The sequence below is a fragment of the Orcinus orca genome, chromosome 8, assembly GCF_937001465.1.
Source record: "Orcinus orca chromosome 8, mOrcOrc1.1, whole genome shotgun sequence".
Lineage (NCBI taxonomy): Eukaryota > Metazoa > Chordata > Mammalia > Artiodactyla > Delphinidae > Orcinus > Orcinus orca.
In genome coordinates this window covers 55,748,408-55,773,330 of record NC_064566.1, presented here as the reverse complement: position 1 = coordinate 55,773,330, position 24,923 = coordinate 55,748,408, and the positions used below count along the sequence as shown (strand labels likewise).

Genomic DNA, 24,923 nt, shown 5'->3' with positions numbered 1-24,923 from the left:
AGCACATTATAAGGTTTTTAGTGGTATTTCAGCAAACTGCTTTTAGTAGAAACAGACTATTTGTGTTTCATACGTAAATTATTACCAACTTTTTAAATGCATTAAACCTCGCTACCCCTGCATCAAAAAACTGCTTTTTCTAGAGTTTGAACATGTTTAGAAATTGAATTTTTTGTTTATATCAAGTGAGATTATATTCCTTATTGCTAGTATAGTATGCGTCAAAGTTCCTAATAAAGAATGTTTTAGATAATATGGTGATAATTAAGTCAGCCCTGTTCCCCAGTATTTATTTAATTATTGGTTTTATCATTTAATTCTGAAACCTCTGGGCACATTTAAAAAGTTTAAAAAATAAAACCCCCCACATTCCTATTTCTGAGTTTTATCTTTGCAGTAAAGAAGCGAGAGTGATGATCAAGTTGTATCCTGTATGAATACAAACAACCTCCTCAGCTTCCTGGTGCTACCTGCATTCTGTCTGAAGACTTCCTTTTTTTAAAATAAATTAATTAATTTATTATTTATTTATTTATTTTTGGCTGCGTTGGGTCTTCGTTGGTGCGCGCAGGCTTTCTCTAGTTGTGGCGAGCGGGGGCTACTCTTCGTTGTGGTGCCCAGGCTTCTCACTGTGGTGGCTTCTTGTTGCAGAGCACGGGCTCTAGGTGCGTGGGCTTCAGTAGTTGTGGCTCATGGGCTCTAGAGTGCAGGCTCAGTAGTTGTGGCACACGGGCTTAGTTGCTCCGCGGCATGTGGGATCTTCCCAGACCAGGGCTCGAACCCATGTTCCCTGCATTAGCAGGTGGGTTCTTAACCACCGCGCCACCAGGGAAGCCCTGAAGAGTTCTTTATCTCTCTACTGTTTACATTTGCTGAGACTAATAGAAAAGAGACCATTTCTCTTGGCAGATGAAGGATATAGCATGTTGATCACAGAGATCCATATGTTTACTGGCTTTTTTTTAAACAGACTTTACTTTTAAGAGCAATTTTTTTTTTTTTTTTTTTTTTTTTTTTTTTGGCAGTGCCGCATGGCATTGGGGTCTTAGTTCCCTGACCAGGGATTGAACTCATGCCCCTTGCATTGGAAGCGTGGAGTCTTAACCATTGGACTGCCAGGGAAGTCCCTAGAGCAATTTTAGGTTGACAGCAAAATTGAGTGAAGATACAAATATTTCCCATATAGCCCCTGCCCCCACCCATGCTTAGCCTCCCCCATTATCAACATCCACCAGAGTGGTACATTTGTTACAACTGATGACTCTACATCGACACATCATTATTCATCAAAAGCCTGTAGTTTACATTATGGTTCACTATGCGTTTGGACAAATGCATAATGAGATATATCCACCATTATAGTATCATACATAATAGTTTCACTGCTCAAAAAATCCTCCACCTCCATGTTCTACCTGTTCATCCTTATCTCCTCCCTAACTCCTGGCAACCACTGACCTTTTTACTTTCTCCATAGTTTTGCCCTTTTCAGAATGTCATATAGTTGGAATCATATAGTATGTAGCCTTTTCAGATTGGCTTCTTTCACTTAGTAATATGTATTTGTTTCTTCCATGTCTTTTCATGTCTTGATAGTTCATTTCTTTTTAGCATTGAATAATGTTCCATTATCTGGATTTATCACAGTTTATTTATTCATTTACTGAAGCACATCTTGGTCGTGTCCAAGTTTTGGCAATTATGAATAAAACCTCTGTAAACATCTGTGTACAGGTTTTTATGTGGACATAAGTTTTCAACTCCTTTGGGTAAATACCAAGGCGTGCAATTGCTGGATCGTATGACAAGAGTATGTTTAGTAAGGAACTGCCAAAGTAGCTGTGCCATTTCACATTCCCACCAGCAATGAATAAGAGAGAGTTCCTGTTGCTCCGCGTCCTTGATAGCATTTGGTGTTGTCACTGTTCTGGATTTTGGCCATTCTAATAGATGTGTATGGTATTAACTGGCTTTTCAGCATGCTTGGCCAGGATACTGCTTGTGAGTTATTTTCTATGGATCACATGATTTGTACCTCCATATTCAGCCATTAAGATGAGCAGCAGTTAGTTTTTGTGTTTTTTTTTTTGCAATCTATGAGCCAGTTTTTCCTGCAGTGTTGGTACACCTAAAGAAATAGGAAACTTGGGGAAAGTTTTATAAGTTCCTTCAGGCTGTTAACAGAGCAGCTGATAAGTGAGTGAATAAATTAGGACTTTGTCAATGTAACCTCCTTCAGACATATTCACAAGTTTCAAAAACTCTGTAGCTCAAAGCTTCATATTAAATAACTTTTGTTTCACAGTATTGACCCATGAAATTTAAAAATATTGGAGTTCCTTAGGGACGTTGTATCTTACTCATTACTGTATTCCTGCATTTAGCCTGGTACCTGGCACATACTAGTCACTCTGTAAATATTTATTGAACTGAAAATGAATTGAAGTAGGACCTGGAAATATGGGCGATATCTGTTTGAGATGAGACACAAATTTATTTATCAGTGGAGAAACCTTGGAAAAGTCTCCATGTTAATGCTAAAGAATACAGTCATCAAAAATGCTTGAGTAACCAGGAATTAAAATATACTATAAAGCCTCAAAAGTAAAATGGTGTGATATCAGTATACAAATAAACCAATGGGATAAAATTGAAAGCTCAGAAATATACCCAAGTTCATGTGGAAATATATAAAGATACTATCTCAAATCACTAAAGTAAGTGGTGGTAGGTCAGCTTGGTGGCCATATACAGATCTTTTTCTACTTACAATGGGGTTATGTCCATAGTTGGGCAAAATCATCTAACACAAAGCCTGTTTTATAATAAAGTGTTGAATATCTCATGTAATTTATTTAATATTGTAATGAAAGTGAAAAACAATGGTTTTATGCGTACAAAATGGTTAAGAGTATCGTTTTTTACCCTCATGATCGCATGGCTGACTGAAAGCTGCAGCTGCTGCCAGCATCATGAGTATCATACTAGCAGGGAAAAGAGCAAAATTCAAATTTTGAAGTATGGTAGCTACTGAATGCGTATTGCTTTCACGCCACTGCCAAGTTGAAAAATTGTAAATCAGACCATAGAGGACCATCTGTAATTGTGTCAATTAGAGATAAGTTGCAGAATTTTTATTTACATTGTGGCAGATAGTGTGATGTGAGTATATGTTGGGTTTTTTTCCTGCTTAGTTATCAATTTAATACACATCAGTGAATACATGTAAATCCCAGTCGCCCAATTCATCATACCACCGCCTCCATCCCCCCAACTCTTTCCCCCCTTAGTGTCCATACGTTTGTTCTCTACATCTGTATCTCAGTTTCTGCCCTGCGAACCTGTTCATCTGTACCATTTTTCTAGGTTCCACATATATGCGTTAATATGTGATATTTGTTTTTCTCTTTCTGACTTACTTCACTCAGTATGACAGTCTCTAGATCCATCCACGTCTCAACAAATGATCCAATTTCGTTCCTTTTTATGGCTGAGTAATATTCCATTGTACATATGTACCACATCTTCTTTATCCATTCGTCTGTCGATGGGCATTGAGGTTACTTCCATGACCTGGCTATTGTAAATAGTGCTGCAACGAACATTGCAGTGCATGTGTCTTTTTGAATTATGTTTCTCTCTGGATATATGCCCAGTACTGGGATTGCTGGGTTATATGGTAATTCTATTTTTAGTTCTTTAAGGAACCTCCATACTTTTCTACATAGTGGCTGTATCAATTTACATTCCCACCAACAGTGCAAGAGGGTTCCCTTTTCTCCACACCCTCTCCAGCAATTGCTGTTTGTAGATTTTCCAATGATGCCCATTCTAACTGGTGTGAGGTGATACCTCATTGTAGTTTTGATTTGCATTTCTCTAATAATTAGTGATGTTGAGCAGCTTTTAATATGCTTCTTGGCTATCTGTAGGTCTTCCTTGGAGAAATGGCTATTTAGGTCTTCTGCCCATTTTTGGATTGGGTTGTTTGTTTTTTTGTTATTGAGCTGCATGAGTTGTTTATATATTTTGGAGATTAATCCTTTGTCCGTTGATTCATCTGCAAATATTTTCTTCCATTCTGAGGGTTGTCTTTTCGTCTTGTTTTTGGTTTCCTTTGCTGTGCAAAAGCTTTGAAGTTTCATGAGGTCCCATTTGTTTATTTTTGTTTTTATTTCCATTACTCTAGGAGACGGATCATAAAAGATCTTGCTGTGATGTATGTCAAAGAGTGTTCTTGCTATGTTTTCCTCTAAGCATTTTATAGTGTCTGGTCTTACATTTAGGTCTCTAATCGATTTTGAGTTTATTTTTGTGTATGGTGTTAGGGAGTGTTCTAATTTCATTCTTTCACATGTAGCTGTCCAGTTTTCCCAGCACCACTTATTGAAGAGACTGTCTTTTCTCCATTGTATATCCTTGCCTCCTTTGTCATAGATTAGTTGAACATAGGTGCATGGGTTTACCTCTGGGCTTTCTATCGTGTTCCATTGATCTGTGTTTCTCTTTTTGTGCCAGTACCATATTGTCTTGATTAATGTAGCTTTGTAGTATAGTCTGAAGTCAGGGAGTCTGATTCCTCCAGCTCCGTTTTTTTCCTTCAAGACTGCTTTGGCTATTTGGGGTCTTTTGTGTCTCCATACAAATTTTAAGATTTTTTTGTTCTAATTCTGTAAAAAATGTCATTGGTAATTTGATAGAGATTGCATTGAATCTGTAGATTGCTTTGGGTAGTAGAGTCATTTTCACAAAATTCATTCTTCCAATCCAAGAATATGGTATATCTCTCCATCTGTTGGTATCAACTTTAATTTCTTTCATCAGGGCCTTATAGTTTTCCACATACAGATCTTTTGTCTCCCTAGATAGGTTTAATCCTAGGTATTTTATTCTTTTTGTTGCAGTGGTAAATGGGAGTGTTTCCTTAATTTCTCTTTCAGATTTTTCATCATTAGTGTTTAGGAATGCAAGAGATTTCTGTGCATTAATTTTGTATCCTGCTACTTTACCAGATTCATTGATTAGCTCTAGTAGTTTTCTGGTGGCATCTTTAGGATTCTTTATGTATAGTACCATGTCATCTGCAAACAGTGACAGTTTTACTTCTTCTTTTCCAATTTGTATTTCTTTTATTTCTTTTTCTTCTCTGATTGCCGTGGCTAGGACTTCCAAAACTATGTTGAATAATAGTGGTGAGAGTGGAGATCCTTGTCTTGTTCCTGATCTTAGAGAAAATGCTTTCAGTTTTTCACCATTGAGAATGGTGTTTTCTGTGGGTTTGTCATATATGGCCTTTATTATGTTGAGGTAGGTTCCCTCTGTGCCCACTTTCTGGAGAGTTGTTATCATAAACAGGTGTTGAATTTTGTCAAAAGCTTTTCCTGCATCTATTGAGATGATCATATGGTTTTTATTCTTCAATTTGTTAATATGGTGTATCACATTGATTGATTTGTGTATATTGAAGAATCCTTGCATCCCTGAGATAAATCCCATTTGATCATGGTGTATGATCCTTTTAATGTGTTGCTGGATTCTGTTTGCTAGTATTTTGTTGAGGACTTTTGCATCTATATTCATCAGGGATATTGGTCTGTAATTTTCTTTTTTTGTAGTTTCTTTGTCAGGTTTTGGTATCACGTTGACGGTGTCCTCATAGAATGAGTTTGGGAGTGTTCCTTCCTCCACAATTTTTTGGAAGAGCTTGAGAAGGATGGGTGTTAGCTCGTCTGTAAATGTTTGATAGAATTCACCTGTGAAGCCATCTGGTCCTGGTCTTTTGTTTGTTGGAAGATTTTTAATTACGGTTTCAGTTTCATTACTTGTGACTGGTCTGTTCATATTTTCTATTTCTTCCTGGTTCAGTCTTGGAAGGTTATATACCTTTCTAAGAATTTCTCCATTTCTCCAGGTTGTTCATTTAATTGGCATAGAGTTGCTTGTAGTAGTCTCTTAGGATGCTTTGTATTTCTGCGGTATCTGTTGTAACTTCTCCTTTTTCATTTCTAATTTTATTGATTTGAGTCCTCTCCCTGTTTTTCTTGATGAGTCTGGCTAATGGTTTGTCAATTTTGTTTTATCTTCTCAAAGAACCAGCTTTTTGTTTTATTGATCTTTGCTATTATTTTCTTTGTTTCTATTTCATTTATTTCTGTTCTGATCTTTCTTTCTTTCTGCTAACTTTGGGTTTTGTTTGTTCTTCTTTCTCTAGTTCCTTTAGGTGTAAGGTTAGATTGTTTATTTGAGATTTTTCTTGTTTCTTGATGTAAGCTTGTATAGCTATAAACTTCCCTCTTAGAACTGCTTTTGCCGCATCCCATAGGTTTTGGATTGTAGTGTTTTCATTGTCATTTGTCTCTAGGTATTTTTTGATTTCCTCTTTGATTTCTTCAGTGATCTCTTCGTTATTTAGTAACGTATTGTTTAACCTCCATGTGTTTGTGTTTTTTATGTTTTTTTCCCTGTAATTCATTTCTAATCTCATAGCGTTGTGGTCAGAAAAGATGCTTGATATGATTTCAATTTTCTTAAATTGACTGAGGCTTGATTTGTGACCCAGGATGTGATCTATCCTGGAGAATGTTCCGTGCACACTTGAGAAGAAAGTGTAATCTGCTGTTTTTGGATGGAATGTCCTATAAATATCAATTAAATCTATCTGGTCTATTGTGTCATTTAAAGCTTGTGATTTAAAGCTTGTCATTGTGTCATTTAAAGCTTGTCATTTAAAGCTTGTCATTTAAAGCTTGTCATTTAAAGCTTAATTAATGCCATTAATTTTCTGTCTGGATGATCTGTCCATTGGTGTAAGTGAGGTGTTAAAGTCCCCCACTATTATTGTGTTACTGTCGATTTCCTCTTTTAGAGCTGTTAGCAGTTGCCTTATATATTGAGGTGCCCCTATGTTGGGTGCATAAATATTTACAATTGCTGTGTCTTCTTCTTGGATTGATCCCTTGATCATTATGTAGTGTCCTTTTTTGTCTCTTGTAATAGTCTTCATTTTAAAGTCAATTTTGTATGATATGAGAATTGCTACTCCAGCTTTCTTTTGATTTCCATTTGCGTGGAATATCTTTTCCCATCTCCTCACTTTCAGTCTGTATGTGTTCCTAGATCTGAAGTGGGTCTCTTGTAGACAGCATATATATGGGTCTTGTTTTTGTATCCATTCAGCAAGCCTGTGTCTTTTGGTTGGAGCATTTAATCCATTCACATTTAAGGTAATTATTGATATGTATGTTTCTATGACCATTTTCTTAATTGTTTTGTGTTTTGTAGGTCCTTTTCTTCTGTTGTGTTTCCTACTTAGAGAAGTTCCTTCAGCATTTGTTGTAGAGCTGGTTTGGTGGTGCTGAATTCTCTTAGCTTTTGCTTATCTGTAAAGCTTTTGATTTCTCCATGGAATCTGAATGAGATCCTTGCTGGTAGAGTAATCTTGGTTGTAGGTTCTTCCCTTTCATCACTTTAAGTATATCATGCCACTCCCTTCTGGCTTGTAGTGTTTCTGCTGAGAAATCAGATATTAACCTGATGGGAGTTCCCTTGTATGTTGTCGTTTTTCCCTTGCCGCTTTCAGTAATTTTTCTTTGCCTTTAATTTTTGCCAGTTTGATTACTATGTGTGAATATATGTTTTTTCCCAAGGAATATCAGGGTAATAATGCTATGGTAATTTTTCATCTTACTCTTATCCCATCTTCAACATATTTCTTTAGTGTTTCGTAAAGCCCTTTAGTATTTTCTCTGATTTGAGAAAAATAGGATATAAAAACGTTTTTTAAAGTACTATACAGTGAAATAGATTTTTGGAATTAGAGCTTTCATTTATTGTGTAAAATATTTTTTAACATAAACCAACCAGAATACTTTGGTATCTCATTACTTGCCTCAGGCTTACTGATTTTTGTCATTACGGGTTTTTTGACAGTGTGTGAAACAGTTGAATTTTTATTTTATTTCTTTAATTATGTTTAGCTTAATTTAGTTATCTTTTTTCTTTAAGGTATAGCAGAAATATAATCAGAGATTTGGATAGTTTATTTTTAAGTTGATTATTTTGGATCTTAGAACTCTTTTTCCCTTACAGAAATATATAATAATTATATTTACAGGACAGCCATGAGACTCTTTAATGCATCATATAGATAAAAATACTACAACTATTAATGTAAACTTACAGAACACTCTAGTAATTAGAACAAAAACAGTGAACCTGAATAAAGTAAACTATTTTATGCTTGAAGAAAATAGGAGAATGAAAAGTATTGACAGTTGTGGGAATCACACAATAATATGCTGTACATTTTTAAGAGCTGGAAATACTGATCTGTGTTTTTTTGTAACTTTAAACATACAGAAAAGCACAGAGAATAATACTATAAACAACCAAATGCCATCACCCAGCTCAATGTTTTGCTTCAGGAACTTTTAAAAATAAATAAAACATAGCATTTTTTAGTATTATGTTTAATTTTTATTTGTGACTCTCACAGTGCTTGATGTGTGTTTGGATCGTTTTAAGACTTGCAAGCATAAAGAGGGAAGGAAATGAAGCTGTCCCAGAGGTAACTAGAGATTTGTTAGGGAGCAGAAAGGTGTATGAGAGAATATATGGAGAGATGCCTCCTTTGGAACTAAGTGAGACACAGTCTTGAGAAAGGTGAAAAAGATGATGTTGAAGAGCTATTTTTTTCAGTGATCAGAAGATTATATTGATGATACTATCTCATCATCTTTTCTAAATCTTTCTGTTTGATGGATGTCAGAATTAGGGATTTGCTGTTGGGAAGGTAGGAAGAGGATAGATGTCTTTTATATTTAGTCAAAAATGGTATTTGATTATATAGGATATCTACAAATTATGTGTGAGTGGGAGTGGATAGGAGGAAGATAGAATCATAGTGGTCACACGGTTTACATTTCTGAAGAAAATGAAAAATTTCCTCTAAGCTACTTTAAACTTACAATTATATACTGTATTGAAAATACATTCTCTCCCTTTTGTGTTGTTTAGAATACTTGTCAGTGTTCAACTGATGGTGATACTAAAGAAAAACCACAGAAAACACCTATTTACAGTTGTGCTAGAAAAGTAATGGAGAATTATTTATAAGCAATATAGTTTAAAAAGTTAATATAGGAAATAATTTATTTCTGTAATAGTACCTGCTTATCAGTACCTTTGTTTGAAAACAAACATGACACTAAATGTGCACTAAAGATACCTTTTAGACCAGCAATGCCATGACACTTTGCTAGAAGCTTTTATGGTTCCTTGTGCTTCTTCTCATTGCTGATCCCCTCACTCACAGTTGACATCACTCTTTTGGTCAACAAGCATTTATGGAGCAATTACTTGTCTCTGGCACTTTGGTAGGTGCTTAGCATACCAACATGTATAAACTCAATTCCTACTCAAAGAACTCAATATCGTTTGGCCTTCTCTTCTTTTAGCCTGCCCCAACTATTTTCATTATAAATAGAGCAGTGTTAGACTTTACTAACCACCTATATTTTTCCTGGTATTTGACTTTTTTCCATACTTTGTTCTTGGCTTTTTGATTTTCCGATTGGTGCTGACCAGAGTAATCCACACCACTATAGGACAAAAGATTAAATCGTTAGTATTTATGTGATCAAGAATACACAGGGGGGCTTCCCTGGTGGTGCAGTGGTTGGGAATCTGCCTGCTAATGCAGGGGACACGGGTTCAAGCCCTGGTCTGGGAGGATCCCACATGCCGCAGAGCAACTAGGCCCATGAGCCACAACTACTGAGCCTGCGCGTCTGGAGCCTGTGCTCCGCAACAAGAGAGGCCGCGATAGTGAGAGGCCCGCGCACTGCAATGAAGAGTGGCCCCCGCTTGCCACAACTGGAGAAAGCCCTCACACAGAAACGAAGACCCAACACAGCAAAAGTAAATAAATAAAACTCCTACCCCAACATCTTCTTTAAAGAAAAAAAAAGAATACACAGGGAATAAAACCAGTATACTTTCTATTCTGAGTACTTGCTGGTAATACCTCCGAGTCCCTCTTAACAAATATGCTATTTTAAATTTATTTTATGAACAGGTAATGTAGTTTACTGTTCAAAAGGTACCAATTTAAAAGTGCAGAAGGGAATTCCCTGGCAGTCCAGTGGTTAAGACTTTGCCTTCCAATTCAGGGGGTGCAGGTTCGATCCCTGGTTAGGGAGCTAAGATCCACGTGCCTCCTGGCCAGAAAACCAAAACATAAAACAGAAGCAATATTGTAACGAATTCAATAAAGACTTTAAAAATGGTGCACATCAAAAAAAATCTTAAAAAAAAAATTTTAAAAATCACAGCGCAGAAGGATTCCATCATACCTTGTTTCCCGGTAATCTAGTTTCCTTCCCCAGAATCAACCATTGTTAAGTATTTCTTATGACTCCTGGAAATAATGTGTGGTTAAGAATAGAGATTCTTCTGGGCTTCCCTGGTGGCTCAGTGGTTGAGAGTCTGCCTGCTAATGCAGGGGACACTGGTTCGTGCCCCGGTCTGGGAAGATCCCACGTGCTGCGGAGCGGCTGGGCCCGTGGGCCATGGCCGCTGAGCCTGTGCGTCCGGAGCCTGTGCTCCGCAGTGGGAGAGGCCACAACAGTGAGAGGCCCGCGTACCGCAAAAAAAAAAAAAAAAAAAGAATAGAGATTCTGGAGCCCAACCACCTTGGTTCATGTTCTTTGTCATATTAGGCAAGTTAAGTTATTAACCTCTGTGTCTGTTTCCTTCTCTGTAAATGGGGATACTAGTACTTACTTCATTGGGTTGCTTGTAAACTCCTTAGCACAGTACATGGCACAGAGTAAGTGCTAAGTGCATATTGGCTATGGTTGTTTTTGTAGAAGTATGTGTGTCTGAATGTGTATTTTTTTAACCTTAGGAATACAGAGTTTAGTTTAACATAATTTTCATTCACAGCACACTGTTGTTATAGGCCCTTGTATCCTCTCACTGTGTAACAAAACCATTTATTCTTTCCTGTGAGTCTACAGGTCATCTGAGTGGTTCTGATCTGGGTTTGGCTTAGTCAGCTGATGGATTGACTGGGAGCTGGGCAGTCTAGGATGGCCTCATGTGGGATGACCCATCTCTTCTCCACATGTCTCTCAAATTCCTCCATCATGCTAATCAGGGTGTGATCTCTTTGGTGGCATAGGTCCAAGAAAGAATGTGAACTTCATAAGCATGTTTTCAAGCCACTATTTTTGTCAATTTTGTTACCATGCCATTGACCAAAACAAGTCACATGGCCAAGCTCAGGGTTAGCGTATGATATGCCAAGGGGTGCTGATATAGAGAAGTGTGACAGATTGGAGCCATTAATGCAATTAATCTATCACAGTCCACTCTGTAGTAACTGCAGTCCAGCACTTGGTCGTTATCATTGAGCTACTGGTGGTCAGTAGTAAGGAGACAAGCTAGAAATTAGAGATCACCAGCCACCACGGTGAGTGTGTCACTGTGTCAGACTGCCACAGTGTTCTGAGATTAATGACTTCAGTTTCATTTTCTCTTCTCAAATGTTATGCACATTCCTCTCCAACAATAGATGGCCAACTGAAACCTGGAACCATGCAGGAAAGGGGATTCTAGGAAACAGTCCTCAGTTTAGGTGGGAGTAGTAATGCCAAGCTGACAAAACGCAATCCAGCATAACTCCTTTCTTGTTTTAATTTTTCCTCTTTATCCTAATCCCCACTTCCGTTCCTCATATTCTCTTGGAGGCACTCACTTTAATATCTTTGATATATCTTTTATTATGTATATAGCCTCATAAAATATGAGTGATCTTTTATGTATATTTTAAATTTACATTAATGATAATATGTATCTTACTTTGTTTCCTACTTTTTTCCATTTAACTCTTTGTTTTGAAATCTGTCCATGTTGCTATAGGTACATCTATTTGTTGCTTGTCATTGCTGCAGAATATTCATTGATATTTGTCTGCTACAATTCACTTACCCTTTCTAGTAATAGACCCTTAGGTTGTTTCCAATTCTCAGTTACACCCAGAAAAAAAAAATACTGCAATACATAGTCTTATACATATTCCCTAAGAGACTTATGTGAAAATTTCTTTAGAATGGATATCCAGGAGTGGAGTTCCTTGGTCATAGGGTATATACATTCTGAATTTCACTATGTTATCCAGAATAGCAGTGCCAGTATAGACTATATTGACATTACCTGAGGGTTCCTGTTTTCCTATGAAGTAGTTTTCTATAGATTTGTAACTTAGTGACTTAAAACAACATCTCTTTATTAGTTCACAGCTCTATAGTTCAATAGTACAGAATGGCATGGCTAGGATCTCAGGGTCTCACGAGCCCAAAACCAGTGTGTCAGCTAAGCTTTCTATGTTTTCATCTGGAACTTGAGGTTCTCTTCCAAACACATTCTTGCTCTCAGTAGAATTCAGTTCTTTTTGGTTGTAGGACTGAAGTTCCCATTTTGCTGCTGGCTGCTGGCCAGATTGCTCTCAGCTTCTAGAGACTGCTCTAAGCACCTTTCCCTGTGTCTTCCTCCATCTTCAAGCCAGCAACAGCGTGTCACATCCTTCTCATGCTTCAAATTACTGACTTACTGTTCTGCAGCCAGCTGTAGAAAACTTTCTACTTTTAAAGGGCTCACGTGATTAGGTCAAGAACACCCAGAAAATCTCCAAATCCTGAGGCCATCTGATTTGGAACTTTAATTAAATTTTCAAAATCCCTTCACATCAGTACCTGGCTTAGTGGTTGAATAAACCAGGGGCTGAGAATCTTGGGACACATCTTAGAAATCTGCCTACCACATCCTGAATCTACCTCTACACTTGATATTATACAACTTTCTAATCTTTGTCAGTCGGATATATGCAATGAATTCTTCTTAAAATGCCTTGTTTTAATTTGTGTTTCTCTAATTCGTAGTGAATTTGAGTGTTTCTTCATACATCTTAACCTTTTGAATTTTCTTTTCTGTAAATCTGCTTTTCATATCCATTGCCCAGTTGGGGAGCAGCTTATTTTCTCTTTCTTGTTTTCTTCACAGGAGGTCCTTATATTTTCTGTCCATTAATCACTTGTCAGTTCTAGAAGCTGAAAATATTTTATCCATAATACAATATGTTCTGTTTAATTGCCTATATCTTCCTTTATTAAATAGAAATTCTTAACTTTAATGTTGCAATTTGAGAATGTTTTTTAAAGAAATCCATTCCCACTGGCAAAGTCACAAAGTTGGATACTTAATTCATATATTTTTATTCTTTCTTCATTACTAATGGAAGTATTTAAGATTGTGAATCTTAAATTTGCAATCCCATGTTAGTAATTTTTGACCTTGTCATGTCTAATAATTACTTGTTTATGTATGCTTTTTAAAAAATTGAGATGAAGTTCATGCAACATAAAATTAACCATTTTAAAGGGTATATTTCAGTGGCATTTACTACATTTACAGTGTTATACAACTACCACCCCTATTAAGTTCCAAAACATTTTCATTATCCCAAGGAAAACCCCATGCCCATTAAGTATCACTTCCCATTTACCCTTCTCCCCAGACCATTGCTCTCACCGATTAGTCTCTATGGATTTACCTACTCTAGATATTTCATATAAATGGGATCATACAATATGTAGCCTTTTATGTCTTTCTTTTACTTAGCATAGTGTTTTCAGGGTTTATCCGTGTTTTGGCATATATAAGTACTTCATTCCATCTCATGGCTAAATAGTATTTCATTGTTTATATATACTACATTTTGCTTATCCACTTATCCATGTTTCCACCTTTGTCTGTTGTGAATAGTGCTGATATGAACATTAATGTACAAGTATCTATTTGAATACTTGGAGTTTTAAAATTTTTATAACCATTTTTTAAATTGAAGTATAGTTAATTTACAATCTTGTGTTAGCTTCAGATGTACAGAACAGTGATTCATTTTATATTTATGTATATTATTTTCCAAATTCTTTTCCATTATAAGTTCTTACAAGACATTGAATATAGTTCCCCATGCTAAACAGTAGGTCCTTGTTGTTTATCTGTTTATACATAGTAGTGTGTATATGTTAATCCCACACTTCAATTTATCCCTCCCTGCCCTTTCCCCTTTGGTAACCTTAAGTTTGTTTTCTATGTCGGAGTCTATTTCTGTTTTGTAGGTAACTTCATTCATATCACTTTTTTAGATTCCACATATAAGTGATGTCATATGATATTTGTCTTTCTCTTTCTGACTTACTTCACTTAATATGATAATCTCTAGGTCCATCCATGTTGCTGCCAATGGCATTATTTCATTCTTTTCTGTGGCTGAGTAAAATTCCATTGTGTATGTATATACCACATCTTCTGTATCCATTCATCAGTCGATGGACATTTAGGTTGCTTCCATGTCCTGGCTATTGTAAATAGTGCTGTAATGAACATGTGGTACATGTCTCTTTTTGAATTATGGTTTTCTCAGGGTATATGCCCAGTAGTGTGATTACTGGGTCATATGATAGTTGTATTTTTGGTTTTTTAAGGAACCTCCATACTGTTTTCCATAGTGGTTGTATCAATTTACATTCCCACCAACAGTGCAGGTGGGTTCCCTTTTCACCACACCCTTTCTAGCTTTTATTGATTCTAGATTTTTTGATAATGGCCATTCTGACTGGCGTGAGGTGATACCTTGTAGTTTCGATTTGCATTTCTCTAATAATTAGTGATGTTGAACATCTTTTCATGTGCCTCTTGGCCATCTGTATGTGTTCCTTGGTGAAATGTCTATTTAGGTCTTCTGCCCAATTTTTAACTGGATTGTTTGCTTTTTGATATTGAGCTGCATGAGTTGCTAGTATATTTTGGAGATTAATCCTTGGTCAGTTGTTTTGTTTGCAAATATTTTCTTCCATTCTGAGGGTTGTCTTTTCATCTTTTTTATGATTTCCTTTGCTGTGCAAAAGCTTTTCAGTTTCATTAGGTCCCATTTGTTTATTTTTGTTTTTATTTCCATTTCTCTAGGAGGTGGGTCAAAAGGATCTTTTTGTGATTTATGTCATAGAGTGTTCTGCGTATGTTTTCCTCTAAGAGTTTTATAGTGTCTGGCCTTACATTAGGTCTTTAATCCATTTTGAGTTTATTTTTGTGTATGGTGTTAGGGAGTGTTCTAATTTCATTCTTTTACATGTAGCTGTCCAGTTTTCCCAGCACCACTTATTGAAGAGCCTGTCTTTTCTCCATTGTATGTTCTTGCCTCCTTTGTCATAAATTAGGTGCCCATATGTGCATGGGTTTATCTCTGGGCATTCTATCCTGTACCATTGATCTATATTTCTGTTTTTGTGCCAGTACCATACTGTCTTGATTACTGTAGCTTTGTGGTATAGTTTGAAGTTGGGGAGCCTGATTCCTCCAGTTCCATTTTTCTTTCTCAAGATTGTTTTGACTATTTGGGGTCTTTTGTGTTTCCATACAAGTTGTAAGATTTTTTGTTCTAATTCTGTGAAGAATGCCATTGGTAATTTGATAGGGATTGCATTGAATCTGTAGATTGCTTTGGGTAGTATAGTCATTTTCACAATATTGATTCTTGCAATCCAAGAACATGGTATATGTGTCCATCTGTTTATGTCATCTTCGATTTCTTTCATCAGTGTCTTATAGTTTTCAGAGTAAAGGTCTTTTGTCTCCTTAGACAGGTTTATTCCCAGGTATTTTGTTCTTTTTGATATGATGGTGAATGGGATTTTTCCTTAATTTCTCTTTCCTGTCTTTCTTCGTTAGTGTATAGAAATGGAACAGATTTCTATATATTAATTTTTATTCAACAACTTTACCAAATTCATTGATGAGCTCTAGTAGTTTTCTGGTAGCGTGTTAGGCTTTTCTATGTATAGCATCATGTCATTGCCGACAGTGACAGTTTTACTTCTTCTTTTCCAATTTGGATTCCTTTTGTTTCTTTTTCTTCTCTGGTTGCTGTGGCTAGGACTTCCAAAACTATGTTGAATAAAAGTGGCGAGAGTGGGCATCCTTGCCTTGTTCCTGATCTTAGAGCAAGTTCTTTCAGCTTTTCGCCATTGAGTATGATGTTAGTTGTGGGTTTGTTGTATATGGCCTTTATTATGTTGAGGTATGTTCCCTCTGTGCTCACTTTCTGAAGAGTTTTTTTAATCAGAAATGGATATTGAATTTTATCAAAAGCTTTTTCTGTATCTATTGAGATGATTGTATAGTTTTTATTCAGTTTGTTCATGTGATGTATCACATTGATTGATTTACGATATTGAAAAATCCTTGCTTCCCTGGGATGAAGGATGGTGTACAGTCCTTTTAATGCATTGTTGTTTGAATACTTGGTTGTAATTCTTTTAGACATATACCTAGAGGTAGAATTTGTATGTTGTATATATAATAATTCTTGTTAATCTCTTTAAAGAACCACCAAACTCTTTTCCCAAGTAACTGCACCAGTTTACATTTCTAGTTTCATCCCATTATGTTCAAAAAAGGTAATTTATCTGATTTGTTGAGACTTGTTATGTTCTAGCATATGGTTGATCTTGGACAGTGTCCATGTGCACTTGAAAAGAGTGTGCAGTCTGCTATTGTTAGGTGGAGCTTACCATTTTTAAGTTTCCTCTTTCTTGATTCAGCATTTGTTTGGTGACTTTAAACCTTTGATGCTTATAGTTTTTACTCATTATCTTCAGTTTTTCTGTAGAGGGATAGGCCTTTGGAGCTACCTATCCCACCATTGTAAGATTTTTTTTTTTTGATGTAGTCCATTTTTAAAGTCTTAATTGAATTTGTTACAATATTGCTTCTGTTTTTATGTTTTGTTTCTTTTGCCGCCAGGTATCTTAGCTCCCTGACCAGGGATCGAATGTGCACCTCCTGCCTTGGGAGGTGAAGTCTTAACCACTGGACCACTAGGGAAGTCCCCAGCAATTACTTTTTTAAAAAATAATTTATAATGTCCCTTTAATATCCTGAAATAAAATATATAGGTAATATAACAATACATACAGAAGTTTTTAAAGTCACTGTAATACATTCACTGTAATATAAAGGAGAACTGAAAGGAAGTAATTTATTAAAAAGTAGTATGAATTTCAGTATTTAAATGCTTACATATGACATTGGAAGGCATAATGAAGTAGTGATATGTTTTTAACTTTAAATAAGTTGGATTTAGAGATATAAGAAGCTCAGACATCATTTTGTACAAATGCTAATAAATGAGATACTAAAATCAAGTCCTAAATATTAGACTTTTTTATATGTGCAGGAGATGAGAGAAATCACTTTTAGAGAAGTCAGGATAAAACACCAATACAAATTATAGACTAAAGAAGTGAGGAAAAGGAGAAAGTATAATATTCTTATAAATGTGCTGGGCCTGATTTGAAATATAATTATTTAGTAAATAGTAAAGAAATATCAGAGAACATGTCTTTTATTTTGAAATCCTAACATAAGTCGAATATTTTAGTATTGAGTATTTAAGTCCTTGGAAACGATATCCTTTAAGTGATAGTGGGTTTCAAAGATGATTTTTATAAAGCAATAATAGGACGTTTAGGACCAGGTAAAAGTAAGTTTTAAAAATAATAGGCAATTACAAAATAAATGAATGATTTCAGTTGGTAATTCTACACTAGATTTCATATTCATACACACGCATAACCATACATGATATGCAATATTTTTAGAACAAACAATGGAATTAAATAAGATATCTTCATTTCATGTGTTTCTATAATTCAGTAGTTGGTACTAAGTCTCTTAAAAGGAGTTGTACATCCTGTATTGAAAATTTTATATTGGCTTTGTTGCCTTTACAGCACTTGTTTTAGTGCACCATTACACAAAGATATTTTCAGATCACAATTTGAAATACAAGAGTAGGTAAATTAGCTTCCTTCCCCCAAATGGATATAATGGTCATAACTTGATCTAGAAGCTTTCTTAATTATACTATTTAAATTATGTTTGATCTCCAAATAATTTTTTATCTTAACTGTTAATAAGTGTTGGCTGACGTATTTCCTGTCAGTTTCAAATGGAATAATCACTCTATCTATACTGTAAGTTCATAAAAATCTTTAAATCTAAATGTTCATCATATCTTTTAAAGATATGGTCCTGCTTTATCTCCTAGTTGTCGGGAAGAATAAGTGAAATTAATGTGTTTAAAAGTTTATAATGTGTTTATAAAAATCTGTATTAAAAGCGTTATTATTAATAATTTAATAATAATATGACAAGACATGTTTTAGAGGCTATTCCCTTAAAATTAAATCTCAGTCATGGGTCAGAATTTTAAAAGACTATGTAATGCCTCACATTTAAAACTTCTAGTTCATAATTTCTTGCTTCAGCTTGTCCCTCAATCAAAATCAGTTTTTAAGAAGGAGTATATTTTGTGACAAAAATAGTTTGTTCTTTGGTTGTTATATATTTTGAAAAATATGGAGCAAACTTCCTTGAACTTAGCACTTTCCAAACAGGAATTTTCTCTTTTAAGTGTATACTGAAAGCTGCCCTTTTTTCCCATAAGAATGAACCTGTCCTCATATATGTTTAATAGCGTATGATTTTTTAGTTGTGGCACAAACGTGAATATGAAAAGCAGAGCAAAACATCTAATAATAGCTTTTTATGGCTTGTGTTTTCTTTTGCAGCCTTCAAGCAAAATAAAGGTACCTGAGGAGAATTTCTTCAATGTTCCTGTTTTCTTAACTGTCTCAGGACAACTTCATCTAGAAGTGATGTCAGGGTACAGAGTTTTCTCTTTTGCTTTAATGGACTACTGATGTTGGTTGGGTGAGAGGGTAATAATGTTTTCTTTCCTGATGCTCAAACCTAAAAATTGTAGTTCATGTTTGTGATTAGTCCACTTCAATTCACTAAAAGTACATTTAGATTGACAAATTTGACAATATCCAAATTTCTTTCTAAAAAAATCACATTAGTCTAGACTTTGGTTTTTGGTGAAGAATGTAACACTGGAAATATGAAGTTGTCGGGTTTTTTTTTCTTTTTACTAATCTTTGCTTAAATCTCAAAACACATAATCAAAATATAAGTGTAATTAATCATGTTTATGAAAGTAAAGGCAGTTATAATTTACACCTAGAAATTATAAGAGAGGTACCTGGAACAAGTGGAAGAAAAAATATTTTTTTAATAATTGGTTTAAAGAAAGAAAATTAACCCACAAAGTCATCATGGGAGATGTGTGCCCATTTAGAAAGTATTAGAAGTCAGCTCACATTAATTTTAGCCACTCTCAGACCTCTGGAAAATCACTATAATCCTTTTTGCCCTATTTTCTTTCCTTTTGGAGATTGGACAGGAAAATCTTTAAAGTCCTGTCTAAATCTTATATTCTCTGATTCTGTGGGTAATTTCTTAATGCCGACTCAGCAAGTAATGAGTCTCCTACGAAGATGTAAATATCTTTGTTTTCTCATACAGAGCTTGAGACTTAAAAATCTCTTCAGGAAATGGCTCCAGTAAAAACAGGGAATCTTGTATTTCCCATTGTTTTTAAAATGCACAGGGTGGAAAAACAGGGGAAATAGAATAGTGTTCATGTTTATTTTTTTACAGACCTTACTGGCAAGATGGAGAGTGTCAATGGTGGAGTAAAGAGGGTCTTGAAAATAATATATACTTAGATTTACCTTTGACAAAGATATTATTTGATAATTCCAATAACCAAATAATTGACAACATTATCAGAATACGGTGCAGAAAAACTATAATCATAATAGCCCTGTGAGACTGTAGGATTTGCAGAGCTGTATGTGGGAAAGGCCATGTCAAGCATGTCATGGAAAGTTCCTTATGCCTGTCGAAGTATAATTTAAAAAAATTAAAAACATGATTCATAGAAATATAAAATATTTTATTCAATTCAGTAATTACTGAAGAAAATAGTAAGGCTAGTTCAAAGACTATTTGGGGAGCTGTGGATTCATACACAGTTTAATAAAAGAATTTTAGAATAAGATTGCTAAGTTAGTTATGAACTGGTTAATGTCCCACAGACCGATAAACCCTAACCTTTGGAATTTTCTCTTCTACATGACAGAAATGATTTGCAACTCTACTGGACGAAAATCTATAAGTGAACATGTAACTTTACTTAATCTAGGATATTTAGTTTGATAGTAAATAGAATAATGGAGCAAAGTTCATTCCCCTAGGTAGTTAAATAACCTTTGAGTGGGTCTGTGTCACCACATTACATTGGAAGGATGTTCTGTCTACCTTTTAGCTTAATCCAAGTTTTGGATAACCTTTCTTAACAGGCTTTCATTATTTATTTCTTTTATCTGTAAAGTTAGAGACAACATATATTCCCCTCAGGAGTGTCATAATATGGGAAAGGTATAAATTTACCAAGTTTCTTGGTTATAATATCACTAGTGGATTAAATATGTTCCCTCTTTACCAGTAAAGTGCAGTGAACCAAAGAACACAATGTACAGTGAAACTTGACAGAAGCTTATATTGGCAGAATATGAGGTTTTATATTTTTAATGTGTTATGAAGTATTTCTGTGTCAATCAAATGTTCCTAGTTTAATATGCATAGTTCTAGTACTATTAATATACAGTACATCATGTTTCAGATTAATACATGATTTAATCTCCAGTAAGAAATTGTTAGTCTTCTTTCTAAAGAAGACTAAATTTGTCTAAATTTAGTTTTTCTAAATTTTATTTAACAGACTTTTAAAATGGAGTAAATGGTAGTTAAATTTAGAAGGTTAACATTTTCCAAAAGGATATCTATGTTGGTTTAGTGGGGTTATGGCTCCATTTTATTTATTTTATTTGTTTATTTTTTTTGGCTGTGTTGAGTCTTCGTTGCTGTGCACGAGCTTTCTCTAGTTGCGGTGAGCGGGGGCTACTCGTCGTTGCGGTGCACGGGCTTCTCATTGCGGTGGCTTCTTTTGTTGAGGAGCACAGGCTCTAGGCGCACAGGCTTCAGTAGTTGTGGCACGTGGGCTCAGTTGTTGTGGCTCGCGGACTCTAGAGCACAGGCTCAGTAGCTGTGGCACACGGGTTTAGTTGCTCTGCAGCATGTGGGATCTTCCCGGACCAGGGCTCGAACCTGTGTCCCCTACATTGGCAGGCAGATTCTTAACCACTGCGCCACCAGGGAAGCCCTATGGCTCCATTTTAAAGTTTAATTTTGTTGTTTTTAAAATAAACGTTCTATTTTTGAATAATTTTTAAATGTAGAAAAGTTGGAAAAATCGTGCAGACTTCTTAGATACCTCTCACTCAGTTTCCCCTGTTGTTAACATCTTACGTTACCGTGGTACATTTGTCAAAACTAAGAACATTACAATTAACTAAATTCCAGAGTTTATTTGGATTTCACTGGTGTTCCATCAATGCCTTCTTCCTTTTTCCAGGATCCACTGTAGGGTACCACATTACATTTAGTTGTCATGTTTCCCTAGTCTCATGTAGTCTGTAACAGTTTCTCAGTCTTTCCTTGCTTTTTATGACTTGCAGAAAGTATGCCAATCTGTATTTTTCTGATGTTTTTCTGAAGTTTTAGGGAGGGTTAGAAAAAATACCACGGAGGTGAAGTGCTATTCTTGTCATATCATGTCGGGGGGACTTGATATCCATATGGTGCTATTAACCTTCATTACTTGGGTGAGGTAGTCTTTGCCAAGTTTCTCCACTGAAAATGTACTGTTTTTCCCTTTCTCCAATTTATTCTTTGGAAGTGAGTTATTAAGTACACCCACCTTCACTGGAGGTAGGAGTGAAGGGTTGGGAAGTGGGAGATGGAATTATGCTTCATCTCCTGAAGGGGGGAGTATTTGGAATTCTTCTGTATGGATGATTTATGTCTCTTTGCTCTTATTTATTTATGTCATCGTTTATATCAGGATGGACTGATGTATATTTTATGGTTTGGGTTATATTTCAATGCTGTGCTATTTACTTTGTTGTTCAAATTGTTTTAGTTGTTGGGAATTCTTTCAGATTAATTCTTGTATCCCTTTCACATGCCCCTATCCTTTTGTCTTTTGAGTACTTCCTTATTTTCTGGCACTATAAGATACCCCAGATTTGTTTGTTAGTTTGTTTCATCTTTTTGTGATTGATGAACCTACACTGACGCAGTACATCGTTTACTTAGGGTTCACTCTTGGTAGTGTATGTTCTATAGGTTTGGTCAAATGATGTCATACAGAATAGTTTCACTGCTCTACAAATCCTCTGTGTTCCTCCTATGCATCCCTCCCTCCCTCCTAACCCCTGGCAATCTTTTTACTGTCTCCAAAGCTTTGCCTTTTCCAGAATGTCATATAGTTGGAATCATACAATATGCAGCCTTTTCAGACTGGCTTCTTTCACTTAGTAATAGGCATTTAAGTTTCCTTCATATCTTTTCATGGCTTGATAGCTCGTCTTTTTTTTTTTTTTTAACATCTTTGTTGGAGTATAATTGCTTTACAGTGTTGTGTTAGTTTCTGCTATATAACAAAGTGAATCAGCTCTATGCATACGTATATCCCCATATTCCCTCCCTCTTGTGTCTCCCTCCCACCCTCCCTATCCAGTCCCTCTAGGTGCTCACAAAGCACCGAGCTGATCTCCCTGTGCTATGCAGCAGCTTCCCACTAGCTATCTATTTTATATTTGGTAGTGTATATATGTCCATGCCATTCTCTCACTTTGTCCCAACTTACCCTTCCCCCTCCCCATGTCCTCAAGTCGATTCTCTACGTCTATGTCTTTATTCCTGTCCTGCCCCTAGGTTCATGAGAACCTTTTTGGTTTTTTTTAGATTCCATATATATGTGTTAGCATAGTGTATTTGTTTTTCTCTTTCTGACTTCACTCTGTATGACAGACTCTAGGTCCATCCACCTCACTACAAATAACTCAATTTCATTTCTCCTTATGGCAGAGTAATATTCCATTGTATATATATGCCACATCTTCTTTATCCATTCATCTGTCGATGGACACTTAGGTTGCTTCCATGTCCTGCCTATTGTAAATAGTGCTGCAGTGAACATTGTGGTACATGACTCTTTGAATTATGATTTTCTCAGGGTATATGCCCAGTAGTGGGACTGCTGGGTCATATGATAGTTCTAATTTTAGTTTTTTAAGGAACCTCCATACTGTTCTCCATAGTGCCTGTATCAATTTACATTCCTACCAACAGTGCAAGAGGGTTCCCCTTTTTCCACACCCTCTCCAGCATTCATTGTTTGTAGTTTTTTTTTGTTTTTTGTTTTTTCCCCGGTACGCGGGCCTCTCACTGTTGTGGCCTCTCCCGTTGCAGAGCACAGGCTCCGGATGTGCAGGCTCAGCGGCCATGGCTCATGGGCCTAGCCGCTCTGCGGCATGTGGGATCTTCCCGGACCGGGGCACGAACCCGTGTCCCCTGCATCGGCAGACGGACTCTCAACCACTGCGCCACCAGGGAAGCCCTGTTCGTAGATTTTTTGATGGTGGCCATTCTGACTGGTGTGAGGTGATACCTCATTGTAGTTTTGATTTGCATTTCTCTAATGATTAGTGATGTTGAACATCTTTTCATGTGTTTGTTGGCAATCCGTATATCTTCTTTGGAGAAATGTCTATTTAGGTCTTCTGCTCGTTTTTGGATTGGGTTGTTTGCTTTTTGATATTGAGCTGCATGAGCTGCTTGTATATTTTGGAGATTAATCCTTTGTTGTTTCGTTTGCAAATATTTTCTTCCATTCTGAGGGTTGTCTTTTCATCTTTTTTATGGTTTCCTTTGCTGTGCAAAAGCTTTTCAGTTTCATTAGGTCCTATTTGTTTATTTTTGTTTTTATTTCCATTTCTCTAGGAGGTGGGTCAAAAGGATCTTGCTGTGATTTATGTCATAGAGTGTTCTGTCTATGTTTTCCTCTAAGAGTTTTATAGTTTCTGGCCTTACATTTAGGTCTTTAATCCATTTTGAGTTTATTTTTGTGTATGGTGTTAGGGAGTGATCTAATTTCATTCTTTTGCATGTAGCTGTCCAGTTTTCCCAGCACCATTTATTGAAGAGGCTGTGTTATACTCTTGCCTCCTTTATCAAAGATAAGGTGATCATATGTGTGTGGGTTTATCTCTGGGCTTCCTATCCTGTTCCATTGATCTATATTTCTGTTTTTGTGCCACTACCATGCTGTCCTGATTACTGTGATAGCTCATGTCTTTTTATCACTGAATAGTATTTCATTATCTGGAAGTACCTTGGTTTATTCATCTATTCACCTACGGAAGGACATCTTGGTTGCTTCCATGTTTTGGCAGTTATCCCAAGCTTATTTTTTGTTTTCCTTACCCTAGCCTTAGAATCAGCCATTTCTCCAAGGAGCCCTAGTTCCTTTTATTGGAAAATGGTATTTAGAAACCAGGACTTAGTCACTGGGTATCTTGCTGCTACTGGGGAATTATTGCTTCTAAGCCCTCTCATCAGATAGAGCTATAAATATGTTTTTTAAATAAGAGAAAGCTAAGTGTTTTCATTACATTTTGCCTATAAATAGTGGGGTGTAAGTTAGGTGTTCATTCTGAAAGAATTAGACATGTCCTAAATTGAAAAACTTACACTTAAGAAATGTTATATAATAAAATTTTCCATTTTTTGGTCAGTTAAAGCCAGAATTGGAGGAAGGCTCAGTCTAATGTATTTAAAAGAATTTTTGATTATTATAGTCTTTCTTTCTTTGTTGGTTTTGTTTTTTTCTTTTTATGTTTTGTTACAGGTGTTTTTTCTTATTTCCTTCTTATGAATGTTTTTACTAAGCTATGAAGTCGTGCATATTTCAGGATAAAACTGATGCTTTCCTTTTGAACATTGCTATTAGAAGTATAAATTAGTACAGGCTCTCTAGAGAAATAGCT

At 35.8% G+C, this 24,923-nt stretch overlaps 2 protein-coding genes across 19 annotated transcripts in view; one reads left to right on the top strand and one right to left on the bottom strand.

Annotated features, from left to right (window-relative positions):
• USP35 (ubiquitin specific peptidase 35) overlaps window positions 1-24,923 on the bottom strand; it is an 873,752-nt gene that overhangs the window by 507,677 nt on the left and 341,152 nt on the right. The gene's annotated exons all lie outside the window — the stretch shown is intronic.
• NARS2 (asparaginyl-tRNA synthetase 2, mitochondrial) overlaps window positions 1-24,923 on the top strand; it is a 148,422-nt gene that overhangs the window by 45,900 nt on the left and 77,599 nt on the right. For all 18 annotated transcript variants that reach the window (XR_004476849.2, XR_004476848.2, XR_004476850.2 and 15 more), the window contains one exon: window positions 18,696-18,790. Coding sequence is in view for 5 of the 18 variants with exons in the window: in XM_049713612.1 (XP_049569569.1) it covers window positions 18,696-18,790 (95 nt within the window). In the remaining 13 variants the exon portion in view is untranslated. The remainder of the gene's footprint in view (window positions 1-18,695; window positions 18,791-24,923) is intronic.